This window comes from Theobroma cacao, chromosome 10 (genome assembly GCF_053813885.1).
Source record: "Theobroma cacao isolate CCN51 chromosome 10, ASM5381388v1, whole genome shotgun sequence".
Lineage (NCBI taxonomy): Eukaryota > Viridiplantae > Streptophyta > Magnoliopsida > Malvales > Malvaceae > Theobroma > Theobroma cacao.
In genome coordinates, this window is record NC_142648.1 from 1,782,379 (window position 1) to 1,806,980 (window position 24,602).

The window sequence follows — 24,602 nt, forward strand, 5'->3', positions numbered from 1 at the left end:
CTGTCCCTAGAGTTGTAAAAATAATGAGAAATCATCATGTAAGAAATTAATCATGTATTATTCATAATTATTGTTCATTTAACAATATTTACCCGTTATTATCTCACTAAGAAATGAGATTATGCGTTATCACATTATAAAATATTTATTCTGCGTTTCTTTTGTCAAATGATTTTTTTACATGGAGAAAAGAGAATTAATTCATACCTAATTATTTTAATAAAAATACATATATTATTATTAAATTAAATATTCAAAAATTATTTTGTCAAAAGTTAGGGCTGAGTGCTTTTGGGTGAAAGTAAAAGCAGAAGCTACTTTCCCTGTGCCTTCTTTTTCCACCAATTTTCTCACATATGCTATTATAGTGCGGGCCAGCTAACTACTCCCACTTCTTTTTAAAAGGAAGGAGAAAAAGATCAATACACATGGAAGATTAAATATAAATGATTACTGTTTTCGTCAAATCGAGAGGAAAATTAGGAGGAACTTAATCTGAAAATGTGTTAGCATAGATTTAAAACCTTCATTTATTTGTTTACTTTGGGACTATGTCAAATGGTGAAGGCATCCATGCATGAAGAAGCTCTATATTTTGCTTTGATTTCATATATAGTTTTCTTGGGTTATGATAGATGGTTCCTCTTCATTTATTCATTTCAGAAGTCCATTCATGGAGATATGAGGAACCCTCGTATTGAAATTTTATTTGTAGCAATTAACAAAGGACAGTTAATTGAATACCATTTACTCTGTTTTAAGAAGGTCCAATCCTCAATCTTTAACAATTTTTGACTTCCACAAAAAAGGCAATAAAAATTATGTAAATTTTATTTAATTAAAATTAAGTCTTTTTTTGAATTTAATCCTGAACTTACATAATTTAGTCTCAGTTTTTTCTATCTTTTTCAATTGTCTTTGGATTTACTTCACTTCATTTGCAGCACAAAGTAGAAATCAATCCCTCGAATAAGATTGATGATAATTAACAAATTAAAGATGAGATCATCAAGTGGGGTATAATTAATGATAATTAACAAAGCACTAAGACTTCAAATTAGCATCGCTGCATATGAAAGTGACAGCTTTGGCACCACAGACAGCATGGAGAAGTTGCCTCCCTCTAGAAAAGACAATGAACCAAAGGCTGCTGTTTAATTTTCACGTGAGTATTCTCAGCGCTAATTTGTGGAATCGTTTGACAAATGGAAATGTCCCGTGTGATGAGCTCCATTCTAGAGAACCAAGCCGAGCTGATGGAAAGAGGTTCAGTCTCTCCCGAAAGAAAATCAGCAGCTTCGTCAATTGCTTTGAGTACAAATGCGCAAATGTGAGGCTAAGAGATTGGTCTTTGTGACATGTATAGAAATGCTTCTCAGTTGATTGAAAAATGAAACTTCTAATTTCTACCAGAGTTATCTCCGTACATCGAGTTCCCTATTTCAACTTGCATGATAGATAACATAAATCTTCTATGAATCCTTCTGATTATTTTGTTTTCCCTTTCGTCATCTTATTTTGCGCACTAATATCGTCAAAATTTTAACATAATATAAGCAGCATTTTAGATAATTAAAGAAGCAGAAAAAGCAAAGACTCTTCCTCTATGTTATCTCATAAGGTAGGAATCCTATATCTAACAAGAAAGAGTTGACAAGCAGCTGCTTTCTTAGAATTTCCAGTTTCACCAAGCCCTCTTGCTGTCTCATTGAGAGTGGAGAAAATAGGAACAAAATCAAAAAACAGAACTTTGACTAGCTTTTGCCTTTTAAGTGCTAGCAAACAAATGGATAATGTTCACTTGTGAAAATCTAAAATTTATTAACAATTGATTCATTCAAACTCAGCAATTTATTTCCAAAAATACAACTTAAACTTTCAAACAATCAAAAAGCAAAAAATACAAATTCAACTTTCAAACAATTGAAAAACAAATCCAGGTGATCCCCCATGTTGCTCTTATTGGCATAGTACATTTCTGAGCCAATTAGATTTACCTACACCAAGAAGAAAATGGCATCATCTCTCATGAAAAGGATAGACCCAAATAAAAAAAAAATTATCATATAAATATCTAACTCACCTCCAACTACTAGGACTTGAGGATTTGACTTTGCAAAACGAGAGCTTTCAATCTTCCAACGTAAAATCTATTTGGATGGAGGGTATGTGGCGCACATTAGAGAAATCCTCTCCTTCTCTGCCATCTATCACTTGAATCCTCTCTACCAATGACCTCTTCAAAGAGGATAATTTCATTTCTTGGAGAGCAGTAATGTACCTCAACCCTTCTGGAAAACTCCTCAAATTTGGAACTACAGACAGACTTAAACTCCGGAGACATGGCATTGCGCCTTTTTCTATCTGCCACTTTTCTAATTCTTGTAACGCCACAATAACAAGACAATCAAGTTGAAGAAACTCGTTGGCAGAGCAAACTAGTTTAGTCCCCTTATATGAGGAAGTCCATAATCGGAGAGTCCTCAAATGAGGCAGCTTTCCCAATGCAGCCATTGGATCCTGCTTCATCTCACATTCCCACAATGTCAACTTGGCAATGTTTGCTGGCAAAATTTTCAAACTATGATGGCTCAAATGTGGATCTTCTCGTATCTTCCCTCTTAATAATAGTTTTGATAGGTGATGGCAACGAGAAAGGGGTTCCAAGTCTGGGTATGGGATTGAATCCTCTAACCACATGTACAATGACTCAAGGCGTTGTGATTGAATCAATGCTTTTAGGATAAGCTCCACATCTTTTGATCTCTCAAAACTTATTCCTAAACTCCCAAAATTAGTCAAGTCGAGCACTGCATTATTTTCAATTAAACTCTTACTCTTTATGTACTTTAAAGTTTCAATATTTTTTAAAGTATCCCTCAGCAACAAAGGCACATAAACATAAATATCACCTACTACAATATGCCTTAAACGTCTCAACTTGAATAAAACATCAGGAATTCTTGATACTTGATATCGGAGGTATAAAGTGTGTAAATTCTTCAACTTGCCAATAGACCGTGGCAAGATGATGGTTCCAGCAGATCTTAACCTCAAATACCTCAAATGATATAGATTACCAATTTCACTTGACACATGCCACTTGGACAGCATATCATTTCTCACAAGATTCAACACCCTTAAAAATTTAAAATCATTACATTTTGAAATGTGTAATTTTATCAATTCTTCATTCTGAAAGAGCAAAAGAGTGCGTAAATTTGGATATTTTCCTTTCAATGAAACATACCTTTTGCTAGGATGAATAGCAATTCTTCGTGCCATAGATGCTGTCAAAGTCACATGAAGAGAATTACCATCGCTTTTGTTCGATGGTGGCTGAATAATTTCTAAGAAATTCTCCTCTTGAGCTTTTTTCACGCACAAGTCCCTCAAGAGATCATGTACGTGACATGTTTTCACACCTGTTCCTCTATGGTCTCTCTTACCAACTTGAACCAAACATCTATTTATTAGCTGTTCCAGGAATTGTTCAGCTACATCCTCCATCAACATTTCCCCGCTTTTCCATGATGGTGAAATGAAACCTTCAGCAATCCATAATCGAATGAGTTCTTTTTTTGAGATCTCCCAATCTTCTGGATAATGCCCAAGATATAAGAAGCATGGTTTTAAATGGAAGGGTAACTCATTATAACTTAAAGCCAAAATCCCATTCACTCCACCATAGCGATGATCTTCTTGTTGGAACTTGTTCAAGTGCGCATTAATGTCGCTGTGAACCATCTCCCACTGAGCTGGTGACTTTTTTGTTGCCAGCAAGCCTCCTAAAACAGCAATTGCCAAAGGTAGACCTCCACATTTTTTCACCATCTCTCTTCCTAGCATCTCCAATTCTTCTGGGCAAGCATGAAACTCTGTCTTCTTTCCTGGGAATGCTTTCATTTTAAAAAGCTTCCAACTTTCATCCTCGGTAAGAAATCGAACCTCTACTGGGGAGTTGCAAGGATCGGCATGCAATGCCAAGTCCTTGTGGCGTGTTGTGAATAAAATTTTGCTCCCCTTTCTTCCTCGTGGAAAAGCAGGTTTAAAATTGTCCCAATCTTCACTTCTCCAGATATCATCAAGAACCACCAAATACCGTTTTTCTTTCAAGACATCATAAAGCCTTTTCACCAACTCATGCTCTTTCAGTTTATCGATTAGCTTCCTTTCTTCTTTAGAAGGAGAGAGAAGTTTTAAGAGGAGATCATGCAAAACTTCTCTTGGCATACACTGTTGAGATATAAAAGCCCAAGCACAACAATCAAAATGTCGTTTCACATCATCGTGCTTATAAACCTTTTTTGCCAGAGTGGTCTTACCTATGCCCCCCATGCCGACTATAGAAACAACGACATGAAGTCTATCTTCTTCTGTCATCAACTGAGCCAAAACCTCTTTTGTGGTATCCTCCAAGCTAACAACATCCTCTTGCTCAACATGTGTATATGTTCTCCTAAACCGCTGCTGCATCTCGAAAACAGAGCTAGACCCCTCTGTTCCAGATATCCGATTATAAGCCGGAAGACTCTTAGAAATGCTTTCAAGCTTAGTCTGGATTCCTTTGACCTTCACCCCAATTTTGTGCAAATGAGAAGGCTCGGTGAATTTCTTGATGATTCCATGAAAGCCCCTCTGATGTGCGGCATGAAGAATAGAGTCGTCAATAACATCTTCTGCTTCATAAGCAAGATCTCTGATTTGTCTCACCAAAGTGCGGTTAAGCTTATTTTGATCTTGCCTACTGTCTGCATCCTCCAAGGAGCTCTTCATCCGCTCCAGTTCAGCCTTGAGGCCCTCCACTTCCTCGCGAACTCCGAGCAGGAAAACAGCTTCATGAATGAGTAAATCCGATATTCTTTCAATAGCTAAAGACACAAAAGCCTCTGCCATTTCTGCTGCTGGTTCTAAACAGAGCCCAAATTACTCTTCTTTTTCAAAGATTTCAAGCTGATCTACCTTTTTCCGCACAACTTCCTTAATTCTTTACAAATTAGCTGTAGCTTTCTAAATTGTCAACAGAGGCGGCTTGGTATGAGAGGGAGAGACAAGGGAGGAAAAATGACAAATCAGAATTTTCTTTGTTAGGTTTAAATATAAAACCCAAAAATAAGAAAAAGAGATCCGGTCCAATCCCATGCTCCAAATTATTAATCTCTGGCCGGCCTAGGTCCAAAGATAAATTTCATAGGAGGTGTGAATAAAAATAAATATATTAAATCAATGTTCATTACTAATAGATAATGTATTTTGAATGATATGTTTGTTCAATGCTATATTACAAATATAACTGTAGTCTTATAAAAGTTATTATCTCTACTAAGAATAATTATATCAAAATTTTTAACCCATATGCTCATACATTAGTATATTTTTTTGATAATACGAATATTAATTTACCTTAAGACATAGACGGAAAGATATAAATATGTTAGTCTATTATCTTTGTCCAAATCCAGATCTTACCTTGATGGTGGTAGCTCTTAAGTCTACAAATATTTTTAGTTTAATAATTCTTCATGGCTATGAGTGATATATAAAATTCAATGAACTGTGTTTTGGATGTAAAAGGGGGGACAAAATAACATGTAATTGTCATTAAAAATGAATTGAAATGTTTTGTTGGGTTTTCTTGTCTCAACTGGTTACAGAAACTACACTGCATTTGCTCGAGCCAATCCCGGATTTCATTAACCGAAAGTGTACGCCTACACCGACAAAGCCCAGAAAGTGAGAGCTTTGGCAACGCGGACAGGAAGGAGAAGTTGCCTCACTTGGAAAGGACAGTGAACCAAAGGCTGTTGTTGGCAAGTAGGAGCACAGAGGGAGGTTCAACCTCATTTCTTGATTAATCTTAAGACATCACCAACAAGATGCGAGGAACCGGCTACGAGGTCCTATTCAAATCAAAATAAGGACATTAGAAAAACCCAAGAGAAAGCACAAGACAGAACTGTAGACATGCAGTAACCATTCAAAGCCCACAAAGTAACCCCTTTCTTTATTTAACAGTCGAGCCTGGCCTGGATACGTTTTCAATTACACCCTGTTGACTTGGTACAGATGTAGGATGACAATACAGTTTAAGCTTTGACAACGTTCTCCTTACCAGGAGAGGTGGATTTCGAATTCATCTATCCTTGTCATCCAGATGACAACATCAACTAGATGATCAGGTATTTTTTTAAGGAAATTTTTTTACAAGGCCTAACCAAGTATTCCTAAGAAAGAAGGGTACAAGCCCAACCATCCAGTCAAAACAATATATATATATATATATATATATATATATATCAGGGCTAACTCTGGCGACGGTTTTGTCAACAGAAATGTTTCATTCTTTCTTTCTCCCCCGTTCTCAGAAGAAAAAAAATGGTCACTTCCATAAGAGACAACTTAGGGTAGAATATCCATGCTTTACTCAGTTCCATAACCATAAAAAATGTTTCAAAGGAAAAAGAGTCACCTGATGGCTTGATTCATTCATAATCCTATCCGTTCTAAAACCTTCGAGGTCTCATGTGCTAGACTTCAACAACCTCATTAGAAACAAGTTAGAATATGCTAAGTTCTGAGACTACAGCTAGAAACTCAATCTAAGGTACTCTAACCTTGTTACATAAGAGGCAGGCAAATATTTGCAATAGCAGGCTATATATTCTCAAGCTAATATAATCCCAAAACACAAGAATTACCTGAAATCTAACAAAACGGTCCTTCTGGGCAGCATCCCTGAGCCATTTGATGGCCAATGGTAGAGAAGAAAAGACAGAACTGTTTTTGCAGCACCTAACATTCATTCCTGTATCATCTTTCATTTCTTCACAAGCTTGATCTGTGTTAATGGCCTCCCCTCCTAGTAAACAAAGGAAACAAATCATATATAAACCAAACTGAGCAAAAGCACCCTTGATTATGCTCCATGTCTCCAATAATTTTGCACATTTTGTGATGGTCATAAACTCATAATTAAAATCAATTCACTTATATTCTGAAGCAGGATAACACTGAACCAGAATCCAATGCAAGTAAATACCATAAGAAATCAAACAATGGCAAAAACTCAGCCTTTTACCACCAATAGGTTTGCATTGTTTATTAGTTTAAAATTATGAAATTCAACATAAATTTCCAAACTATGAATTTTGAAACATAAGAAGAATGTGATGCCACATATTAAACTGATACCTTTATCACCCTGCATAAGGTTTTCCCATACTCTTTGAAGAGCAAATTGCCATGACAAATCAACTTGAGGATGAGTTGTTGGTAAAGAATGGGATCCGTCCTTGGGTAAAACAGATATATTTGGTACTAAGTTTCTTGAAACAAACACCTAAAATATCATCTAAAAGCTTGTAAAAACCATAAAATTAGATACAGAATTTCTCTGTCCAGGCTAACTTCTTGCTATCCCATTGACATTAATCTTACCTTTTATTCAATCTAAAAATAAAGAAGATAAATTTTATGCAGTTGTCATCGAAGTGAATTGCAATTTTTTTTTTTTTTTTTTGCATGCTTTATGTCATATTGCAATTATCATGGAAGTTAAGTCACTGTTTAATACCATCAATCCAACAGTCTAGGAAACTAAGACAGCTTCAGCAACAATGGCTTTGTTATAGTGTTAAGAATACTAAGGAGATGTCACACTAGGAATAACGGAAGACATGAACTGATACTCTTTGACTAATCTCAAGACATCAGCCAATGCAAAGGAACCAGTTCTACAAGGACCTTGTCAATCAAATTAACGAAAACAAAAAAGAGAAGCAAAGGGAGAATGGAGAAGCAAGCATTAAAGCCTACAAGATAATATGTAAAGCTTAAAAGATATGATATGATTACATAATATCAAAATGCCAGGAAAATCTCAAAGCTAAACCGTTGTCTACACAAAAAAAGAGGAAATTTGTCTGCAGCGGGATGATCATGGTCTCAGCTCTCAGCTCCTTTTGTTATGCTTGGGAGCAGGCCCCTATGTACATGGGGTTTATGCCTGATCCTATTGGCAACCCAATTGTTTTTTTATTTCTTTCTCTATATGCAGGGAAAGTCATGGCAGGGGTCTGTCCTGCAATGAGCTAACCTGCACTACCACCACAAAGGGTAGTTTTTTGTAACCATATTAATTCTAGTCGTGAAATCTTACCTGAACACTTTTCAAAAGATTAAATAAAAAATATTCAAAGCTAAATATCATTGCAAAAAGACTGATACATTAATTCATCTCAAAGCTAATACAATAAACAAGACAAAAATCACTTGATCATTCAAGCTCGTATAATTCATTTTTAAAAATCACTTGATCATCAGACTCAGTTATCAAGAAAAGAAAAACAAATTATACCTTCAAATAATCGAAAAGCAAATCGAGGTGATCCCCTTGTTACTCTTATTAGTAGGAGTGCATTGCAGTGCAATTAGATTACCTACACCCAGAAAAAGATGGCATTATCTCTTATGAAAAGCATAGACCCAAATGAAGAACAAAAAAGATCATAAAAATGTCTAACTCACCTGCAACTACTTCGAACTGAGGATTTGTGACGCAGGAGCGTCAAGGATTGTATTTTATTAAATTTAGTTTTTGCTAATTTAGTTGATTTAGGATTTATTTTTTTTATTTTATTTAAATTAGGATTCTTTTCTTATTTTTATTTTAATACTTTTAAGAATTAGTATTTGATTAGGATAGTCATGTTCTATTTAGGAATAGAACACCTATTTTATTTAAATCTCTTATTAATTATTCTAATTGTATTAGATAACTAGGAGTAGAGTTTTATTAGGATTTGGGCCTATAATACTATAAATAGGACCCTTAGGCTTAGTTATGAAACATTCAGAATTGAGAGTTAATAAATAATATTTTCTTAAGCAGGAGTGCTTATTTCTCTAGGCTCTTTTAAAGAGTAAGAGGTTTTAATATCTTTGGCCTAGCCAACCAAAGTGGGATTTTGGCTATTTTTCACCTTAGTGGGGTTTTCAACCTTGCCAAGATTGGTGATTCACCTTAGTGGGGTTTTCAACCTCGCCACGATTGGTGTTTTTCATAACGCCTAGGTGTCTTTACAACGCCCCGGCGTCAGTTTGGTATCAGAGCGGGAGGATTATTATTCGTTGCATAAGTTCAGATTCGCTGTCAAGTTTCGATACTCCCTGTACGGGTAATTTTATTTCTTTATAGTTATATCATCATCTTTTTTTTTCTTTCTACATCACCAAAAAAAAAAATAAAATAAAATGCCGCCAAGACGTCAAAATCGTCAAAGAGATGATCACGAGATTGAGATTGCAGAACTACGTCAGCAAATTCAAGAATTACAAGAACAACTCGCAAGACGTGATGCTCAAATAAACAATAGCAACTCTAGTGATGAAGAGAATGACACCAACCCGTTTCATCAAAATTTGTCCTCTGATGAAGAAGTACCTATTCGTCGCCTGAGAACTGCTGCTACCAAAGATTTGGGAATCAAAGTCGACATTCCTGAATTTGAAGGAAGACTTCATCCTGATGACTTCCTTGACTGGCTCTACACAATAGAAAGAGTTTTTGAGCTTAAAGATATTCCCGATGAAAAACGTGTTAAGCTTGTGGCAATTAAATTGAAGAAATACGCTTCTATTTGGTGGGAAAATATCAAAAGACAACGAGAAAGAGAAGGTCGCAACAAGATCAGAACATGGGATAAGATGCGTCGAGAACTCAAGCGTAAGTTCCTTCCTGAGCATTATCGACAAGAAATTTTTATCAAATTTCATAACTTGAGGCAAAAAACAATGACGGTAGAAGAATATACAATGGAGTTCGAGCAACTTCACATGAAGTGCGATGTCCATGAGCCTGAAGAACAAACTGTAGCTCGTTATCTTGGAGGTCTCAATGTTGAAATTGCAGATGTTGTTCAACTACAACCATATTGGAACCTAAATGATGTCATCAGATTAGCATTAAAGGTTGAAAAACAACGATCACGAAAAAGGTTAATGAGTTCATCTAGACAACAAGAATCTATCTCAAACGATGAAAGTCAGAGTTCAGTAACCATTCCGCCTCCAAAGGTAAACTCTTCTAAAACTGCAAGTAGTAACGATAAAGAAACTACTTTTACTCGTGCTTCTAATGTCAAAAAAAAAGTGCTTCAAATGCCAAGGGTTTGGACATATTGCTTCTGATTGTCCGAATCGAAGAATTATTTCCTTAGTAGAAGAAGAAGATTATGCGAATTGGGAAAAATTAGAACCAGTCTATGATGAGTATGATGATGAAGAGATAGAAGAAGTTTCTGCTGACCATGGAGAAGCTCTTATTGTTCGTCGTAACCTTAACACTGCCATGATGACTAAAGATGAAAGTTGGCTTCGTCACAACATATTCTATACAAGGTGCACATCCCAAGGGAAGGTTTGTAATGTCATTATTGATAGTGGAAGCTGTGAAAATGTTATTGCTAACTACATGGTGGAAAAGTTGAAACTTCAAACTGAAGTACATCCTCATCCTTACAAGCTACAATGGTTGAGAAAAGGAAACGAAGTTAAGGTAACAAAGCGCTGTTGTGTTCAATTCTCTATTGGAAATAAGTATGAAGACGAAGTTTGGTGTGATGTTATTCCAATGGACGCATGCCACTTGTTGTTAGGACGCCCATGGCAATATGATCGTCGAGCTCACCATGATGGATACAAAAATACTTATTCCTTCATTAAGGATGGAGCAAAAATTATGTTGACTCCATTAAAGCCAGAAAACCGACCAAAGAGACAAGAGGAAGATAAAGCACTTATCACTGTGCCTAGCTTAAGCAAAGCTTATTGTGAGTCAAACCATTTATGTCTCTTATTAGTCTCTAAGGAGAATAAAGTGTCTTCATCCTTATCCAATGATGGTCAAACAAAATTGATCAACCAAAGTTCGGGAAACTTATCGAGAAGCTTTGTGGACAACCATGCCGTTAACAAGACTACAGTTAAGTATGATTTTCCTATCCCTCGATTGGATGACATGTTCATTGGCTCTAAAGTGTTTTTGAAGATGGATTTGAAGAAAAGAGATCAACAAATTCGAATACGACTTGGAGATGAATGGAAAACAACTTTCAAAACAATGGATGAATTGATCAAATGGTTGGTATGGACTATGACAACATATGGATCCAGACATCAACATGGAATATGTCCAGGCCTACTCGTCAGAGCCGAGTTTTTCTGACCCGAGGAGAATGACGCAGGAGCGTCAAGGATTGTATTTTATTAAATTTAGTTTTTGCTAATTTAGTTGATTTAAGATTTATTTTCTTTATTTTATTTAAATTAGGATTCTTTTCTTATTTTTATTTTAATACTTTTAAGAATTAGTATTTGATTAGGATAGTCATGTTCTATTTAGGAATAGAACACCTATTTTATTTAAATCTCTTATTAATTATTCTAATTGTATTAGATAACTAGGAGTAGAGTTTTATTAGGATTTGGGCCTATAATACTATAAATAGGACCCTTAGGCTTAGTTATGAAACATTCAGAATTGAGAGTTAATAAATAATATTTTCTTAAGCAGGAGTGCTTATTTCTCTAGGCTCTTTTAAAGAGTAAGAGGTTTTAATATCTTTGGCCTAGCCAACCAAAATGGGATTTTGGCTATTTTTCACCTTAGTGGGGTTTTCAACCTTGCCAAGATTGGTGATTCACCTTAGTGGGGTTTTCAACCTCGCCACGATTGTTGTTTTTCATAACGCCTAGGTGTCTTTACAACGCCCCGGCGTCAATTTGACATTACAAAATTAGAGTTTTCGGTCATCTAATGTATCAATTATTTGGATGGAGGGTATGTGGTGCACTTTAGAGAAATCCTTTCCTTCTCTTCCATCTATCACTTGAATCCTCTCTACCAATGACTGCCTCATTAAGATTAATTCCAATTCTTGAAGAGCAAAAATATACCTCAACCCTTCTGGAAAAGTCCTCAAATTTTCAACATCGTGCATTCATAAACGCTGGAGATGTGGCATTGCACCTTCTTCTATCTGCCACTCTTCTAATTCTTTTAGACCTCCGATGTAAAGAAAATCAAGTTGCAGAAACTCATTTGCAGAGCAAACCATTTTACTCCCCGTATATGATTTATACCATAAGCGGAGAGTCCTCAGATGAGGCAACTTTCCCAATACAGCCATTGGATCCTGGTTCATCATACATGACGACAAAGTTAACTTGGTAATGTTTGCTGGCAGAAATTTCAAAACATGAAGGCTTGAATGCGGATCTTCTTGTATCATCCCTCTTAAGGATAGTTTTGATAGGTGATGGCACCGAGAAAGGGGTTCCAAATCTGGGAATGGGATAGAATCCTGTAATGACATGCGCAATGAGCAAAGGCGGTGTGATTCGACCAGTGCTTTCAGGATAGGCTCAACATCTTTTGATCTCTCAAAAATTATTCCCAAATTCTTAACATTAGTCAAGATGAGCGCTGCACTATTTTCAATCAAAGTCTCAACCCGTATGTACTTTAAAGTTTCAATACTTTTTGAAGCATCACTTGGCAGCAAGCACTTATGTACTCCCTCCCAACCATTGTAATTTTGCACAATAATATGTCTTAAACGTTTCAACTGGAAGAGAACATTAGGAATTCTTGTTAATGCTTGATTTCGGAGGTAGAAAGTGTGTAAACTCTTCAATTTGCCGATAGACTGTGGCAAGATGATCCTTCCTGAACATTCTAACCCCAAATACCTCAAATGATGTAGATTACCAATTTCATTTGACACATGCCACTTCATCATATCCCTTTTCATAAGATTCAAGACCTTTAAAAATTTGAAATCATTGCATTTTGAAATTTGCAATTTTATCATTTCTTCATTTTGAAAGAGCAAAAGAGAATGTAAGTTTGGATGTTTTCCTTTCAAAGAAACATACCTTTTGTTAGAATGAATAGCAATTCTTCGTGCCATAGATGCTGTCAAGGTCACATGAAGAGAATTACCATTGTTTTCATTAATTGGTGGTTGAATAATTCCCAAGAAATTTTCCTCTTGAGCTTTTTGGATGCACAAGTCCCTCAAGAGATCATGTATGTGACATGTTTTCACACCTATTCCTGTATAGTCCCTCTTGCCAACTTGAACCAAACATCTATTTATTAGTTCTTCTAGGAATTGTTCAGCAACATCCTCCATCAACATTCCCTCATTTTCCCATGATGGTGAAATGAAACCTTCAGCAATCCATAATCGAATGAGTTCTTTTTTGGAGATCTCCCAATCTTCTGGATAATGACCAAGATATAAAAAGCATGGTTTTAAATGAAAGGGCAACTCATTGTAGCTTAAAGCCAAAATCTCATTCACTGCACCATAATGATGATCTTGTTGTTGGAACTTATTTATGTGTGCATTGATGTTTCGGTGAACCATCTCCCACTGAGCCCGTGACTTTTTTGTTGCCAACAAACCTCCTAACGCAGCAATGGCCAGAGGTAAACCTCCACATTTTTTCACCATCTCTCTTCCTAGCATCTCCAATTCTTCTGGGCAAGCATGAGACTCTATCTTGTTGCCTGGGAATGCTTTCATGCTAAAAAGCTTCCAACTTCCATTATCTGTAAGAACTGGAAGCTCTATTGTGGAGTTGCAAGGATCGGCAAGTAACGGCACATCCCTGTTGCGTGTTGTGAATAAAATTTTACTTCCCTTTTTCCTCGTGGAAAAGTAGATTTAAGACTATTCCAATCCTCGTTTCTCCAGATATCATCAAGGACTATCAAGTAATGTTTTTCTTTCAAGACATCATAAAGCCTTTTGATCAACTCATTCTCTTTCAGTTTATCAATTAGCTCTCTTTCTTGTGTAGCAGGACATAGAAGTTTTATCAGGAGATCATGCAAAACATCTCTTGGCATACATTGTCGAGATATAAAAGTCCAAGCAAAACAATCAAAATGTCCTTTCACATCAATGTGATTATATACTTTTTTAGCAAGAGTGGTCTTACCGATGCCCCCCATGCCGACTATTGAAACAACCACATGAAGTCTATCTTCTTCTGTCATCAGCTGAGCCAGAACCTCATTTGTGATACCCTCCAAGCTGACAACATCCTCTTCCTCAACATGTGAATATGTTCTCCTTAACCGCTGCTGCATCTCGGAAATAGAGTTAGACCCCTCTCTTCCAGATATCTGATCATAAGCTGGAAGACTCTTAGAGATGTCTTCAAGCTTAGTCTGGATTGCTTTGACCTTCACCCCGATTTTGTGCAGATGAAAAGGCTTGGTGAATCTCTTGATAATTCCATGAAAGCCCCCTTGATGCGCGACATGAAGAATGAAGGTGTCAATAACATCTTCTGCTTCATAAGCAAGATCTCTGATTTGTCTCACCAAAGTGCAGGTAAGCTCATTTTGATCTTGCTTATTGTCCGCAACCTTCAAGCAGCTCTTCATCCTCTCCAGTTCAGCCTTTAGGCGCTGCACCTCCTCACGAACGCCATGCAGGTAAACAGCTTCATGAATGAGTAAATCCGATATTCTTTCAATAGCTAAGGACACTATAGCCTCTGCCATTTGTGCCGCTGATTCAAAGTAGTCTTCTTTTTCTGCACAACTTTCCTAATTTCAGGGATTCCTTTGTTAGCTTTAAATATAAAAGAACAAAAGACGAAAGAACTGTTTTATATCATGCGTGAGAGGAGCCAACAGAACCGGTCCAAGCCCATGATCCAAGTATTTCATAGGTGGTGTTTTTGCTATAATTCATACAATAATAAAGATAATTATGTAATTGATTAAATAAATAATATTAATAAAAAATTACAACAATAAGGATATGATTATAATGAATAAAAACAAAAATATTAAATTAATGTTAATTACAAATATATAATGCAATTTGATTGATAGTTTGTTCAATGCTATATTATGTTTATACATTATGATCTTTATTATGAATAATTGAATCATATTTTTTAAACAATATGCTAATACATTCATATATTTTTTTGATAACACGAATATTAATATAAATGTTTTAGCTATCATCATTATCCAAATCCAGATCTTACCCTCTTTGTGGTAGCTCAAGTGAGTGAAGAAAAAAACTCAATGAACTGTCTTTTGGGTAAAAAGGGGAAAAAGATTACATGTAATTGTCATTAAAAATGAATTGCAATGTTTTGCTGCATTTTCTTGTCTCAACTTGTTGCAGAAACAATACTGCATTGGCTCAAGCCAATTCCGGATTCCGTTAACCGAAAGTGTATACCTAAACCGACAAAGCTTAGAAAGAGTGAGCTTTGGCAACACAAACAGCATGGAGAAGTTGCCTCACTTGGAAAGGACAATGAAGCGAAGGCTGTTGCCAAGTAGGAGCACAAAGGAAGGTTCAACCTCATTTCTTGATTAATCTTAAGACATCACCGACAAGATGCAAGGAACCGGTTACCAGGACCTGTTCAAATCAAAATAAGGAAATCGTAAAAACCCAAGAGAAGCACAAGAGAGAAGTAGGTGTAACCAGTAAAAGCATACAAAGTAACCCCTTCTCTTTCACAGCCGAGCCATGACCTCAATACCTTTTGAATTACACCATGTTGACTTGGTACAGATGACGCATTCCCTTACCAATGTAATTGAAAGGAAGGCTGGATTTCGAATTCGTCTATCCTCGCAAAGAAATTTCATCCAGATGACTACATAAACTAGATGATCAGGTACTTTTTTGGGGAAATTTTTTTGCAAAGCCTAACCAAGTGTTCCTAAGAAAGAAGGGTACAAGTGCAACCATCCAGTCAAAATACACATATATTTTAAGGCTAACTCAGCCAACGGTTTTGTCAACAGAAATGTTTCTTTCTTCTCTCCCATTCTCAGAAAAAAGAAATGTACACTTCCATAACCCAGAGTAGAATATCTATGCTTTTCTCAATTCTGTAACCATAAAAAATGTTTCCAAGGAAAAACTCACCTAATGGCTTAATTCATTCATAATCCCATCCGTTCTAAAACCTTCGAGGTCTCATGTGCTAGACTTCAACCTCATCAGAAACAAGGTTGAATATACTAAGCTCTGATACTACAGCTAGCAACTCAATCTACAGTACTCTAACCTTGTTACATAAGAGGCAGGCAAATATTTGCAATAGCAGACTATATATTCTCAAACAAATATAATCCCAAAACACAAGAATTACCTGAAATCTAACAAATTGATCCTTCTGGGCAGCATCCCTGAGCCATTTGATGGCCAATGGTAGAGATGAAAAGACAGAACTGTTATTACAACTCCTAACGCTCATTCCTGTATCATCTTTCACTTCTTCACAAGCTTGATCTGTGTTAATGGCCTCCCCTCCTAGTAAACAAAGGAAACAAATCATATGTAAACCAAACTGAACAAAAGCACCCTTGATTATGCTCCATGTCTCCAATAATTTTGCACATTTCGTGATGGTCATAATTAAACTCAATTCACTTATAATCTGAAGCAGGAAAATGGAACTAGAATCCAAGGCAAGTAAATACCATAAGAAATCAAACTATGGCAAAAGCTCAACCATTTACCACCAATAGGTTTGCACTGTTTATTAGTTTAAAATTATGAAATTCAACATAATTTCCAAACTATGAATTTTGAAACATAAGAAGAATGTAATGCCACATATTAGACTGATACCTTTATCACCCTGCATAAGGTTTTCCCATACTCTTTGAAGAGTGAATTGCCATGACAAATCAACTTGAGGATCAGTTGTTGGTAAAGTATGGGATCCAACCTTGTGATACACAGATATGTTTGGTACAAAAAGTGCCTTCTTGAAACAGACACCTGAAATATCATTTAAAAGCTTGTAAAAACCATAAAATTTGATATAGAATTTCTCTTGTCCAGATGTAAAAACCATTGACATTAAATGCAAGATGTCTTCTTGTCCAGATGAATCTTACCTTTTATTCAATTTAAAAAATAAAAAAGATAAATTTTATCTTTGCTATAATGACCATGCAAGCTTTCTAGAAAGAAATTTGAGGTTAAATCAACTCAACATAACCTAACTTCAGCTTTTGTTCTCTTAAGATTGTTTTCAGAAGGCCTTAAAAGTAGAATTCAATCTAACGGCAATTAAATTGTGTCCTTTCATCTGACACATGTAATTCTAGAGTTCAAATTAATTTAGAAGTAAAACAAAGACATTAATACCATTCTCATTCAGACTTGAACAGGGATAGATTTGGAATGCGATTCCTTCATTGTGTCATTAGGATGTTAAAAGAGCTATATATTCCTCCTATAATTAATTGGTGTAAAGCAATTGAACTGTAATCAATCCCCAAACTTCAAAAGCATTTATGATGACTTTGATTACATGGCTATTAAATTTTATAAATCTAAGAAAACATATCTAAACATGCCTCTAACTCAAGTGATTACCATGACTGGCACATGCTCTCATCAAGTGTGGCAGAAGCAACTGTGGATCTCGCACTGACATACAATTGAACAGCAGAATCTGCAAGTAATTCTCAAAAACTTTTTGCATCACCAAGATGTAACCCAAATGCTTCAAGCACAACTTCAAGTTCAGAAAGTCGTGATAAAACCAAGGAAATATGAATTAGATGAAATATAGAATGCCGAATGCTTATCTGTGCGTGCACATACATTAGGTTAAAGTAATACCAGCTTATAGAGAGATGTGCAAGGCATTATCAAAATTTTCATTTACTTTTGCCTCAAGTTATGGTTGAGCTTTTTAAACTCAATCATCGAACTTCTGAAACTTTCTACAGAAGCGATACCCTCCTAGCCAGCATCCCACTCTACATATTTAATTGCTTCTTTTGACTTGTTAAAATAGAAAAGCTTGAATAGTGTGCTATGAGACCAGATATAATTTCTGAGTATTCAATCATAAACAACATTGATTTCAGCAAGGACAGAGTACTCTCTTTTACAAATCATCTAGGTTTCAAAAAATATGGAAACTAATGTGGTTTAAAGCAGGGTGCTCTACCTGGGCAGTATCCTTCTTATATCTTTCGTCGAATTGCTGCTGTGCCACTTCACTTGAGAATTCAGTATAATCCTGTGTCTGATAATTGAGGTTAGCTTGCTGATTGCCTTCCTTAATGCGAAGAGAGAACCACCTGCCACATGCTTCCATGCTTTCAGGACTGTGGGCTCCATCCAGATAAAAAACCAGATCTCCAGGGCTTTCAATGTCAGTAAATTGATCACAGACAATTTGAGCCCGCCCTTGCAAACTTGCTGTTGTTAGGCCCTTGATGAACTGTTCAGGCAGTGAACCCTATTCCAAGCAGATAAATAAGTTTTGAGCAAAAGAAGAGAATAAAAAACATAACATGTGGAATGCAGAGAAAGTCTCCTATGGTTAGAACTTACAGTTTGATTTGAGTTGGTGATAGGATGACCAGTTCTCTGAAGCCAAGTAGAACATAGTGCAACAGCAAGACCAGCATTTAAATATTGATGTTCACCTTCAAGTGAAAGTTTTAGACCATTCAGCAAGCTTGCATCTAGTGGATGTGCCACCTGAAGCTGTACCTGTTTAGAAAAGGATTTTCAGCCCTAGCATAGGTCCTCATGTCCATTAGAACAAGGTAATTTTAAGAATTTGAATACAAGTTCTAAGTCTTGTATTTACTATTCTTTGTATCGGGAAACTCGGACATGGAAGAGTTATGCAACTTACATTCAACTTGGACGCTTTCTCTTCAAGCACATGCATTGCCTCATCAGGTTGAGCTACGGTGAAGGCTGGAATCCCTTGCTGCATCAGAAAAAGAACAAACATAAAGAGAAGGAAATAGATTTAAATTATGTTGCAAAATGGAAACAGACTCTTATCGTAATGCTTTAACTAAATCTAATTCTATATTACACCTTAAAAATACCAGCCTTCTCCCCAGCAATTTCTCCGAGAGTATTTCCTGTTCGTAGCATCCAGAGGAGCAAAACAAAATCGCTTAGCATTAGCTTCAGTTAGTCTGAAAGCAGCAAGATATTTGACATACACCTAATGATATAATTCACAAGTTATTATAATTCCTATACAATTAGAAAGTTAGCACATAAGAAAACTAAGCAGATTTCCACATGTTTATGGTGTAACTGTTAAACCACACAAAGACAAGCTTAATCATACTTTTTCCCTTAATTCTGCATAATTTAGATTTTGTTCCATTTCCCCATCAAGAAGCCTCACAGATGCACTGAAAAATATAGTTGCCAACATGAGGTTTAAAAAAATCATTGATTGTCACTAAGTTACTGCACAGCGACAAAAATATTGGAATACAAATTAAAATGCCTGTCACTAGCAGAAATCTCAGTCAGCAATTGTAATCTGCCAAGTACGCTTCAAAGAATTAAAAACTCAAAAAACAAATAATAGAAAATTAATAACATGATAAATAATTAGGTTTACATAATGCTCCTTGTTTTCAACTTGGCAGATATTGCATTTCACAAACCAATATATTACACCATTAACTGTATTCTACAAATGTATAGGAGCAATTATTTAAAGTGAAAAAATATAACACTAACCTAGAATCTCCATGTGGTCATACCCTAGGGATGATATACCACACACAATAGGTGTCTGAACCTGAAAAAATGACACATACTGACTAAAATTAAAACAAGAGCATCAAGAAGGCCATAAATGATAACCTTAGCTTGGCAGATATATAATGAATCAGTAACATATGTGTGAACTAACATTAAAAAACATACCACATTTGTCGCATCAAACTTTCCACCTAAACCAACCTCCAAGATAGCAACATCAACCTGCATAGATAATTTTAAGGCAATAGTTTTATTACCACTTTAATAGAGAGGATGCCCATGAAATGGCAGAAGCAACATGGGAAAACAGCTTCGCATGGAAGGGTAATAACACATATCAAACCTGCTCTGCTGCAAATATCTTAAAGGCAAGCAAGGCCAGGAAGCGAAAGTATGTAGGCATTGGCACATCTTCATTGGTTTTTTCCTGCAAACCAACAGAAAAAAGGCAAACAAGTTTAAACATATTGTTCAAAGACAACCCAAAATTTGAAAGACAATACTGTTTATTCAATGATAAATATGGCATTGGATTGAGAGAGAAAAGATATTGAAGATGATTTGGTTTCAAGTTGTCCAGGGCAGATAGTCTAAGTAAGTCCATATGGCCCATTTAGGTTTGTTTCAAATGCTACACAACTGAATTCTGCAAAATCTTATCCCCTTTATTAGGTTGGTTGGCTACAAAAGCCCCTTTCCAGAACCAGAATTCAACTTCATCCAGGCTATGCTAGATAGCACAATGCTAGCCTGTACCATAGAAAGTCTTTACTGTTGAGCCTACTACTTACTACTTTGGACAGACTATAATACACATTTAAATTTTAAAAAAAATAAAAAGCAGTAGTGCACTACAAAGCCTACTTAATAATGTATGAAAAGGCCATGTATAATGGCAGAAGACCAAGGAGGAATTCGTACACATATCAGTGTGAAACACTAGTGCAAACGTACCTTCAGCCTATCATAGCACCACCAGAAATATTCCAAGAATTTCTCCTCACATATTTCCACACTGGAGCAGCCAAGAAAGACAAGAAATTTACCAAAGCATCAAAGCTATAATGGGAAAGATTATAATATCTAAAATAGTAAATAAACATAGATAGCAGTGGTTAACAAGTATTTAGATAATGGAAAGTAGAAGAAACAATAGATAATAACTTATAAAGATCAAACTAAGACACATACTAGTGAACTGAAAGACTCACCCATCCAATCGAAATCTTTCTCGAACATCAATAAGGTGAGGAGATGTGAAAAGTCCAGTTCGGAACCCACAATTACGTAATATAGATTCCGCGAACGTGCACGTTGATCCCTTTCCAAATTCCAAACAAAAAGAGAGTTAGCATCATACTTCACAAGCCATATGCAAACAAGCAAGAAAAACAAAATGTAATCTCTAGATTAAGTTCTGAAATGAATTATGTTTCACCAAAGCCAAACAGATCAAAATAATGGCAGACACAAAGATGGGATTACAGATTGATGCGGCATGCAAAGAAAAGCAAAGGGGGAAAAAGTCTGAAAGTTGAATAGTTAAAACGCTATCTACTGGAACTATTTGCCTATTTCTATCACATTGCTTGCCTAATTTACACAAGTCAGGTATTCCAATTTGACCAAAGAATTTTCTCCTCTTGGTATAAAGAAGTAAAAGAGCCTAAAACTCAAACCAATTTTGAAAAATGCTTGTTCATTCAAACCCTTATAAATTAAAAGGTGCAGAGCATTAAAACAATAAAACATATTTCTTAGTTAAAATTTGAAAGACCTACCAATATAACGAATCTTAGATTGGTACAATAAATATATTTTAATTCAAAGCTTATATTTGCTTTTGATATTTTACAAAAAAACTACCTTATCTTATATTTAGCCATAAAGAAAAGGCTGAAAAATTTAAGTAGCATGACTGTCATTAGCTTCAGACATTTTACTTTTAAAATTTTTTATATTAACAAATTACTACTAAAATGTAAAAACACTGAAAAATAGATTACTCTTAACATCTTGTTATAATATAACATTATCAACACTAAGGAATAAATTTCAAAGCTAAAAATTATTCCAAAAAAAAAACAGAAATAAGATTCAGAACGCGAAAACTGTAGTACCTTTCCTTTGGTGCCAGCTACATGGATGATTTTCATCTCTGAAATTGCCTCCTCCAATTCCAAAATCTAAAATCAATAAGCAATCAGTTAAACAATCCATTTCTAAAAAATACTCAATCAACAGAATCAATCATAAAGCAAATATTATACTTTCAAATAATCAAAAAGCAAGTCGAAGCGATCTCCCTTATTGCTCTTATCAGCACGACTCCGTTTCGTTATCAACGACGACAACGCATCCAATGTCGACTCGTAGCGAGCCGCGGCAGACTCCATGGATCCACCTACAGAAAAAATAAATACATAAATTTAAGGTAAAAAAGCTTTAAAACGTTAATTCTAAAAAGCGGATTTCATCTTCATTCATTTACCTTGAGCCATGGCGATTCGGAATCGACGAAGAAAGGGACAGAGGGAGTATAGAGGTGGCTGGGGGAGTGAGGATGAAGAGATTGGGGATGGAAGGTCGAGAAGGTTAAAGGAAAGGAATCTAATAGTGACATTATTGTTTTTTGTTCTAACGCAAAGATTGCCTACTTTCTAATCGAATTTGGATCTTAGCACGCTTTTGAAATTTTTTTTTTTATTTGACTTATTTTTTATTGGATTTGAATTAAATATATAGAAATTGGAATTATTAAAATAATTCATTTATAAAATGTTATTAATACTAATTTGTATTAACCAGCCAAAATTATAGTTTACAACACCAAAAAAAAAAACACAGATATAAGAATTACGTGATCACCACCGTAGAAAGTTCTGAAGTCAACAAATAAATCAACGGGCTACAAACACTTTAAATCCTTAATCCTTTAAGCCCATTCTCTCTCCGCATATCTGATGGTATGCCTTCTCAGCCAGAGCTGATACATTACCATGTGAAACGCATCGTACGGCTGCGGGGTCTCGTTCCACACAAAATGCTTACTCGCCACCACAGCGGATCCGCTCATATCCTCGTACCCTTCCACCACGACGCGTCCCAATACCCTCTTGATCTCCCTGGCCCCGCCGCTTGTCCCCACGAACACGGCGATATGTCGCCACGTCAGCAAATCCATCAACGGCATGTCCTGGACTGGACGGTCGGTGATCACCACAGGCACGCAACCGAAACTCATTGCTTCGCCAATCCCCGATATCTCCGGCCCGTACTCGAACAAACAGAACTTACTCCCGGCAAGTCTTTCCTCGTAAGTCATCTGATCCGACGGCTCAGATTCAACCAAAATCTCGGGATCAGCTAAAAGCTGTTCCACCAGGTTCGACTCTTTCACCCAATTATACCTCACGTAAGCCAAATGACTCGTACTCTTGCTTCCCGGAGCGTGAGTTGGAGCGTGAACGTTAGCAAGTGGGGGTAAACTAACATCCTTATGAGGAATAAACAACCCGGGCGTCGTCGGGAAACACGAGACCTGAACCGAGTTTTTCTTCAACTCGACCACATTCCGGTCCGAGCCATGGCCGACACCCGAACAAGAAAGGAAAAAATGATCAGCTCCGAGAGTCCGGTTCCAGTAAATAAATTCCGTACGATAATCTCCGACAACGCGCGCGGCGGAGCGTGGCGAAAGGTCGGAGTGGAAAGAGAAGGGGAGGAAGAACAAATGGGCTTCTTCGGGGTTTTGAGTAGTGAAGGGACTGTGGAGGAGAGAAGAGTAAAAGAGGGCTTCGACTTTGGAGTCAAACGACAGCGTTTCCGGCGGGGGGTAAACGTAAATTTTGAAGTTCTTTAGCATTTTCTGGTAATTCTGTGGGAGGATCGTGGGGGAAAGGTAAGGGGAGGAAGTGAGGGCAGTAAAGAGCGGGACGAAGGAGGTAAAGAAGAAGAAGCAGAGGAGGAGAGGGAGAGAAGACATTTTTCTTCCTTTTTCTTTTGGAGGAAAAGGGGTGGAAACAGAGAGGGAAATGTTTTGGTGGGATTTTTAGGGGTCGTTTGGAGGGATTTAAAAAGGGTTTTTTGGATTTATTACGTTGATAGGCACGTCGATGGCACGTGAAAATTGGGTGACCCGTCTGTCTATTTCGGGTACTATCTGGGATGGTTCCCAAATAAGAAGGTCTTCATTCAAAGTCAATGAATTTATTTTTTGAATTGAGATTATAATTTTATGGCATAATATTTTTAAAATTTTAAATTATTTGAATGAATTTTATTTTTTATTATATTTAATTAAATTTATAAATTTTTTATTTAAATTAAAAAAATTATTATAACTAATAATTAATTAATTAATTATCATTAATCAAAACGTTACTTGATATTTTTATATTCACATGGTATTAACGTAATATTAACATAGAGAGTGAAAATATCATTATGTCATATAAGTGTTTCACGTCACCATTCATAATAACATATTAACATATAACGTGATATAAAATAATAAATAACGTTTTAATAATTATATTTAATAAAATGTTAGTTAATAATAAAAATTTATTTGATTTTAAAATAAAAATATAAAATATTGTTTGAATATAATAAATAATTTAAATTTTTATATATATTATATCTTTTTATCAAAAGGAAAACTCAAATTTTGATGTATCAGGTACATTCATGCCTTTTTCTTTTGATTTGGGTAATCTTTTTCCATTTTCTTTTTGTTTTTAAATGTGGAGGGACAAAAATGAATTCCATTATCATTCATTAAATAGAGTTTGAAAAAGACATATTGCTTCATTTTCATCTTTGTTTTTACTGTCTAAAGCTTTTATTTTATTACCTCCTTTAAGGTTCTTTGTTTATTTATTTTTTGTTTTTATATATAACCTTAAGAAAATAGATTTGAATTTATGAGCTCTTTCACATGTAAATGGTGGGCAGTATAGAAGACATTGTCAAAGCAAAGGTCCATGGGGAAAG

General features: G+C 35.8%; 4 protein-coding genes and 1 pseudogene across 6 annotated transcripts; 1 reads left to right on the forward strand and 4 right to left on the reverse strand.

The window, feature by feature from the left end:
- Positions 1-1,801: 1,801 nt before the first annotated feature.
- Positions 1,802-5,071, reverse strand: LOC18586016 (putative disease resistance RPP8-like protein 2). 2 transcript variants are annotated; one of them, XM_088802666.1, is made up of 3 exons: positions 3,251-5,071; positions 2,084-3,139; positions 1,802-1,997 (listed from the first exon to the last, which is right to left on the reverse strand). In XM_088802666.1, exons 1-2 carry the CDS (start codon positions 4,894-4,896, stop codon positions 2,131-2,133), a joined length of 2,655 nt encoding a protein of 884 aa, XP_088658792.1. In that variant the 5' UTR covers positions 4,897-5,071; the 3' UTR covers positions 1,802-1,997; positions 2,084-2,130. The 2 variants fall into 2 exon arrangements, with proteins under 2 accessions (XP_088658792.1, XP_017984875.2); XM_018129386.2 differs by having other exon boundaries at positions 2,084-5,071.
- A 499-nt stretch (positions 5,072-5,570) lies between these two features.
- LOC108663795 (putative disease resistance RPP8-like protein 2) lies at positions 5,571-14,660 on the reverse strand (annotated as a pseudogene). Its single transcript, XR_016023243.1, has 5 exons — positions 11,780-14,660; positions 8,527-8,548; positions 8,357-8,438; positions 6,699-6,859; positions 5,571-5,900 (listed from the first exon to the last, which is right to left on the reverse strand). The product of XR_016023243.1 is annotated as a putative disease resistance RPP8-like protein 2 (transcript).
- LOC108662429 (uncharacterized) lies at positions 9,253-11,224 on the forward strand. Its single transcript, XM_088802501.1, has 2 exons — positions 9,253-10,074; positions 10,151-11,224. The coding sequence occupies exons 1-2, from the start codon at positions 9,253-9,255 to the stop codon at positions 11,222-11,224; spliced, it is 1,896 nt and encodes a 631-aa protein (XP_088658627.1).
- Positions 14,661-15,115: 455 nt separating the features above from the next.
- DFB (DHFS-FPGS homolog B) lies at positions 15,116-22,243 on the reverse strand. Its single transcript, XM_018129221.2, has 16 exons — positions 22,099-22,243; positions 21,878-22,011; positions 21,728-21,793; positions 20,819-20,928; positions 20,562-20,622; positions 19,951-20,034; positions 19,773-19,829; positions 19,584-19,644; positions 18,918-18,964; positions 18,727-18,804; positions 18,417-18,578; positions 18,028-18,321; positions 17,445-17,523; positions 16,689-16,841; positions 16,207-16,367; positions 15,116-15,464 (listed from the first exon to the last, which is right to left on the reverse strand). The coding sequence occupies exons 1-16, from the start codon at positions 22,106-22,108 to the stop codon at positions 15,405-15,407; spliced, it is 1,617 nt and encodes a 538-aa protein (XP_017984710.2). The 5' UTR covers positions 22,109-22,243; the 3' UTR covers positions 15,116-15,404.
- A 118-nt stretch (positions 22,244-22,361) lies between these two features.
- LOC18586018 (putative glycosyltransferase At5g11130) lies at positions 22,362-23,668 on the reverse strand. Its single transcript, XM_018129222.2, has one exon. The coding sequence runs from the start codon at positions 23,590-23,592 to the stop codon at positions 22,543-22,545; it is 1,050 nt and encodes a 349-aa protein (XP_017984711.2). The 5' UTR covers positions 23,593-23,668; the 3' UTR covers positions 22,362-22,542.
- Between the last annotated feature and the right edge of the window lie 934 nt (positions 23,669-24,602).